The sequence below is a fragment of the Salvelinus sp. IW2-2015 genome, unplaced genomic scaffold (assembly GCF_002910315.2).
Source record: "Salvelinus sp. IW2-2015 unplaced genomic scaffold, ASM291031v2 Un_scaffold2604, whole genome shotgun sequence".
Lineage (NCBI taxonomy): Eukaryota > Metazoa > Chordata > Actinopteri > Salmoniformes > Salmonidae > Salvelinus > Salvelinus sp. IW2-2015.
Genome location: NW_019943912.1, coordinates 309,547 through 316,603, shown reverse-complemented (window position 1 = coordinate 316,603; position 7,057 = coordinate 309,547). Strand labels below are relative to the sequence as shown.

The 7,057-nt window shown below is 37.7% G+C and overlaps 1 protein-coding gene across 1 annotated transcript in view; it reads left to right on the top strand.

Moving 5' to 3' along the window:
• il17ra1a (interleukin 17 receptor A1a) overlaps nt 1–7,057 on the top strand; it is a 42,426-nt gene that overhangs the window by 21,880 nt on the left and 13,489 nt on the right. Inside the window, 9 exon segments of the mRNA XM_070440489.1 lie at nt 852–967; nt 969–999; nt 2,134–2,163; nt 2,166–2,249; nt 2,341–2,464; nt 2,647–2,710; nt 5,578–5,733; nt 6,835–6,886; nt 6,889–6,986. Coding sequence (XP_070296590.1) covers nt 852–967; nt 969–999; nt 2,134–2,163; nt 2,166–2,249; nt 2,341–2,464; nt 2,647–2,710; nt 5,578–5,733; nt 6,835–6,886; nt 6,889–6,986 — 755 coding nt within the window.

Genomic DNA, 7,057 nt, shown 5'->3' with positions numbered 1-7,057 from the left:
TCACCAGGCAGGCCAACATTCCCATGGTCTTTAATTAACTAGTTTACCACTCGCATCCTGTTACCATCTGTGTACCAGGCATGCGGCCAACATTTCATATGGTCTTTTTATACTAGTTATACTCCTTGTGATGACCGGCAGGCCAACATTTCCAATGGTCTTTTATTAACTAGTTTACCACCTTGTGATGTCACCAGGACAAAACTCCATTCCCGCTAAAACAGGCTGCCGTTCAGGAAGTCCTTTTCAAACAGCTCTTTATACTAAGGGCATTATCATCTTTTCACAATTTCACAGTTATTCCAACCTCATAGTGTGTAATATATCTTAAAACAGTGAAGTCAGGTTTTTTGGCTGCGGCTAGACTTAACAGAATACATGATTAGTTCATCAATACCATTAATCATTTGGTGCTTCTTGTTCTATGGTTTTCGTTTGCTCATGTGTACGTTCCTCTTTTGTGCAGGGTTTGAGATGTGAAGCCAACCAGTGAGTAGTATCTCTAAACATACCGTGCTCTTACTATTGGTCCACACAGTGTTTACAGTGGGTGGTTATCTGTTCAAACCAGCTGAGACACGGTTGCATGTTTCCTTTTGACGTGATAGTTGATCACTTCCTTCATCAATAAGTGTAATTGGAAAACATTTCTGTAGCTGGATTAAAATGCCCTACCCCTCCACTCTGCTCTGCTCCCCTCCCCTACCCCCTCCTTCTCCTCCCTCCCTTCCTCTTCTCTCCTTCCCTCCTCGTCCCTCCGCTCTGCTCCCCTACCCTCCCCCCCTCCTCCCCTCCCCTCCCCTACGCCTCCTCCCCTCCCATTCTCTTCCTCCTTCCCTCCCCTCCATAAGATAACTGCCTGGATCCTGGGGTGGTTGAGCCTCGGAGCTACACTCCTAGCAGCCCAGTGAACCTAGAGGTGGAGCTGGACACTAGAAAAGATGAGGAGGGACACCTGGTGCCTGTTTTTAGTGGCCCGATGGAAAGCTCAGGATGACGGTGGGTTGACTGGCCACTATCACAATGTGACATGACTCCCTATTAAAGCGCACTAAGCCATAGGGGGCTATTTGTTAGATGTGTCATAAGTAGAGAGGAGCACTAGAAGTGTTACAGTTTGTGACTTTTACTTTCTTCTCTTCACCTTCTTCTTCTTCACATTCTTCTTCTTCACATCTTCACCTTCTTCTTCTTCTCCTTCTCTCTTCTCCTTCTTTCTTCACCTTCTTCTTCTTCACATTCTTCTTCTTCACCTTCTTCTCTTCTTCTTCACCTCTTCTTCACATTCTTCTTCTTCTTCTTCACCTTCTTTCTTCTTCTTCACTTCTTCTCTTCACATTCTTCTTCTTCACCTTCATCTTCTTCTTCTCTTCACCTTCTTCTTCTTCACCTTCTTCACATTCTTCTTCTCTTCTTCACCTTCTTCTTCTTCACCTTCTTTCTTCTTACTTCTTCATTCTTCTTCTTCTTACCTTCTTCTTCTTCACCTTCTCTTCACATTCTTCTCTTCACCTTTCATCTTCTTCTTCTTCTTCACCTTCTTCTCTTCACATTCTTCTTCTTCACATTCTTCACCTTCTTCTTCTTTCTCCTTCTTCTTCTTCTTCTTCTCCTTCTTCTTCACCTTCTTCTTCTTCACATTCTTCTTCTTCACCTTCTTCTTCTTCTTCACCTTCTTCTTCACATTCTTCTTCTTCTTCTTCACCTTCATCTTCTTCTTCTTCACCTTCTTCTTCACATTCTTCTTCTTCACCTTTCATCTTCGTCTTCTTCTTCACCTTCTCTTCTTCACTTCTTCTTCACATTCTTCTTCTTCTTCTTCACCTTCTACTTCTTCACCTTCTTCTTCTTCACCTTCTTCTTTCACATTCTTCTTCCTTCTTATTCTCTGCACCTTCTTTCTTCCACCTTCTTCTTCACATTCTTCTTCTTCACCTTCATCTTCTTCTTCTTCACCCTTCTTCTTCACATTCTTCTTCTTCACCTTCATCTTCGTTCCCTCTTCTTCACCTTTCTTCTTTCACATTCTTCCTTCTTCTTCTTCACCTTCTTCTTCCACATTCTTCTTCTTCACCTTCTTCTTCACCTTCATCTTCTTCTTCTTCACCTTCTTCATCTTCTTCTCTCATTCAGGAAGTATTAGTTCCCTGAAAGGAACAGAGCTTCAGTTTTGAAGGAAGCACAAACCAGAATCTGTTGTGTTCGATACTTATTCTACGATAAGATGCCTATGCTGAATCCAGCACATGAAAAGTTAGGGCCGCATTACAAGTCATCAATTTATGAAATATCCATTCTTACGTGACACACCCTAGTAAACCAACAATCTATTTCTCTCAGGTCTTTCTCCTGGATCGGTGGTGGTTGAACCCGGCCTGTCATACGTGTCTCAGGTCTCCAACCTCCCCAAACCAAACCTGAAACACTCTGGTTAATACATCCATCAACATTTCACTGTGCCAGGGTGAGAACCATACATTTAGGTGAGATTAGTAAACACAGTGTAGAGACTTTGTACAGTAGTCTACTGTCTATTCCTACTGCACATTGGATTGGCATCAACAGCTTTGTATTCAATACCTGAAACATACTTGTTACAACATTTATTTCCAAATTCAATTCAACCAGTGAACAGTCAGGTAATAGATGTTATTTAACCTTAGATTGTAAAGATCCCAAGATTCAGAGGAGCAAGGTGTGTCTGGAAAGCGCGTGAGTGCCCAATCACATTACTATTATTTATTATTATGTGTTGAGTGACCATCACATTACTATTATATTATATGTGTTGAGTGGCCATTCACATTACTATTATATTATATTATGTTTGATTGACCATATCACATACTATTTATATTATATTATGTGTTTGAGTGCCAATCACATTACTATTATATTATATGTGAAGTGGGAGTGACCCAATCACATTACTATTATATTATATTATGTGTTGAGTGGCCATCACATTACTATATATTATATTATGTGTTGAGTGGCCAATCACATTACTATATATTATATTATGTGTTGAGTGGCCAATCACATTACTATTATATTTATATTATGTGTTGAGTGGCCAATCACATACTATTATATTATATGAGTGGTGAGTGAACCAATCACATTACTATTTATATTATAATTATGTTTGAGTGGCCACATCACATTACTTTTATTATATTGTATGAATGCGTTGAGTGACCAATCACATTACTATTATATTATATTTGAATGGGAGTGGCAAATCACATTTACTATTATATATATATGAAGTGGTGGCAGTGACCAATCACATGTATATTATATGAAGTGTGAGTGACCAATCACATTACTATATATTATATGGTGGTGAGTGGCCAATCACAATTACTATTATATTATATGAAGTGGGTGAGTGGAGGACCAATCAACATTTATTTATATTGAAGTGGTGAGTGACCAATCACATTACTATTATATTATATTCATGTGTTGAGTGGCAATCACATTACTATTATATTATATGAGTGGTGAGTGCCAATCACATTACTATTATATTATATGAAGTGGTGAGTGGCCAATCACTATTACTATTATATTATGTGAGTGACCATCACATTCCTATTATATTATATGAATGGTGAGTGGACCAATCACATTACTATTATATTATATGAAGTGGTTGAGTGACCAATCACATTACTATCATTATATTATATTGAAGGTTGAGTGACCATCACATTACTATTATATTATATTATGTGTGAGTGGCCAATCACATTACTATTATATTAATATGAAGTGGTGATGTGGCCAATCACATTATATTTATATTATGTGAGTGACCAATCACATTACTATTATATTATATGAAGTGGTATGACCAATCACATTACTATTATATTATATGAAGTGGTGAGTGACCAATCACATTACTATTATATTATATGGAAGTGGTGAGTGACCAATCACACTTCCTATTATATGAAGTGTGTGAGTGACCAATCACATTACTATTTATTATATATTATGTGTTGAGGGCCAATTACAATTACTTTATATTATATGAAGTTGGTGAGTGGCCAATCACTTACTATTATATTATTTGAGTGACCAATCACATTACTATTTATTATATGAAGTGGTGAGTGACCAATCACATTACTATTATATTATATTATGTGTTGAGTGGCCAATCACATTACTATTATTATTATTATGAAGTGGTGAGTGACCAATCACATTACTATTATATTATATTATTGTGTTGAGTGGCCAATTACATACTATTTATATTATGAAGTGGGTGAGTGGACCAATCACATTACTATTTTATTATATTGAAGTGGTGAGTGGCAATCACATTACTATATATTATATGAAGTGTGTGAGTGACCAATCACATTTATATTATATGAATAGTGTGAGTGGACCAATCACTTACTATTATATTATATGAAGTGGCTGAGTGGCCAATCACATTGACTATTAATATTATATGAAGTGGTGAGTGACCAATCACATTATATTATATGAAGTGCGTGAGTGACCAATCACATTACTATTATATTATATTATGTGGTGAGTGGCCAAATCACATTACTATTTATATTATATGAAGTGGTGAGTGGCCAATCACATTACTATTATATTATATGAAGTGGTGAGTGGCCAATCACATTACTATTATATTATGTGAGTGCCAATCACATTTACTATTATATATTATATGAAGTGGTGAGTGACCAATCACATTACTATTATATTATATGAAGTTGGTGACCAATCACATTACTATCATATTATATATTGAAGTGTGAGTGACCAATCACATTACTATTATTTATTTATGTGTGGAGTGGCCAATACCATTACTATTATATTTATATTGAAGTGGTGAGTGGCCAATCACATTACTATTATATTATGTGAGTGACCAATCACATTACTATTATATATATATGAAGTGGTGATGACCAATCCATTACTATTATTTATATGAAGTGGTGAGTGACCAATCACATTACTATTATATATTATATGAAGGGTGATGTGACCAAATCACATTACTATTATATTATATTGAAGTGGTGAGTGACCAATCACATTACTATTTATATTATATGAAGTGGTGAGTACCATCACATTACTATAATTTATATAGAGTGTGGAGTGACCAATCCACATGTATATTATATGAATGGTGAGTGACAAATCACTTACTATTATATTATATGAAGTGGTGAGTGGCCATTTCACATTACTATTATATTATATGAATGGTGAGTGGTTGTAATGAACATCTAGTTAAATAAATATCTTAAAGTCATACAGGTATAATGTTCATAGTGTATTGTGACCGGTGCTTGAATTGGACTGAAATAGGTGCCGGTACTGTCTATAATTAGGTGCAGAACTCCTCAATACTCCTCAATTTACTTTTTTTCAATACTTTATAAATAAATAAAATAAATAGATAATAATAATAATAATCTAATCTTCTATAAGAGGTACACGGGGGGGGGACAGACACAAGTAGTAGAACATTCCAGGATGCTGCTACTCAGTTCTGACATTGTTCCTTTGTTGCTGTGTGAAGGCAGTCTGTGGAGACCTAACACTACGTTGGAGAGGTCTACTGGACCACAAGGCAGAACCACGCTCACTGTTGGGTTCAGTACAGACCAGCACTCACACAACTACAGAGTCTCACTACTGTGCTCCAACAACAGACAATGGCAGGACACAGACATGGTATGGTTATTAATGTTATGAATAGCTTATGAATGGCTTATGAATGACTTATGAATGGCTTATGAATGGCATATGAATGGCTTATGAATGGCTTATGAATGGCATATGAATGGCTTATGAATGCCTTATGAATGGCTTATGAATGGCTTATGAATGCCTTATGAATGGCTTATGAAGTCAATAGACATATGTAGGTTCCCTAATTAGGCTCCCGAGTGGTGCAGCGGTCTAAGGCACTGCATCTCAGTGCTAGAGGCGTCACTACAGACCATGGTTCGATCCCGGGCAGTATCACAACTGATCGTTGATCGGGAGTCCCATAGTGCGGCGCACAATTGGCCCAGCGTCGTCCGGGTTAGCGGAGGGTTTGTCCGGGGTAGGCCGTCATTTTAAAATAACAATTTGTTCTTAACTGACATGCCTAGTTAAATAAAATAAAAACATAAATAACTAAGGCCGTGTCCCAAATGACACCCTACTCCCTATCAAGTGAACTACTTATAGGGTTCTGGTCAAAAGTAGTGCACTATATAGGGAATAGGGTTCTGGTCAAAAGTAGTGCCCTATATAGGGAACAGGGTTCTGGTCAAAAGTAGTGCACTATATAGGGAATAGGGTTCTGATCAAAAGTAGTGCACTATATAGGGAATAGGGTTCTGGTCAAAAGTAGTGCACTAAATAGGGAATAGGGCCCTGGTCTAAAGTAGTGCACTAAATAGGGAATAGGGTGCTCTATTCTAAGTGTTACTGTTTGCTTTACATCCTTCTCATTGCGTAAAGAACTGCATCATCAGCAGAGTTGTGTCTGTAGCTCGCTACACGACGTCAGAGACATCGGTACAGAAGACGTCTTGTTTTCCCTTCCAAGGGTTTGACCTAGAACATTTAGGTTTGCAAAGCGAGACACTGCACATCCTGTGTCACACTTCATCGCTGGGGTTCTTCCCCAGATTCTAATCTTCTTCACACATACAGTGACTTGGGAAAGTATTCAGACCCCTTGACTTTTTACACATTTTGTTACATTACAGCCTTATTATGGGATATAATAAATTGTTGCAAATGTATAAAAAAAGCCAGGAAATATCACATTTACATTAGTATTCAGGCCCTTTACTCACCTACTTTGACGATGTCGGCAGCGAGCGTGACGTGCGTCTGTCTTCGACATCGCTGTGAAGTACAAGCTGATGAAACACTTTGAGGAGCTCTGCTTTAGGATCCTGGACCAGGAGAAGTACGCACCAGGACAGGTCCGTTTGTTGATGGATCTCCTATGCTTCCTGCCTGGTTGTTTTCTGTACCCTAGTCTATAGGTAATAGT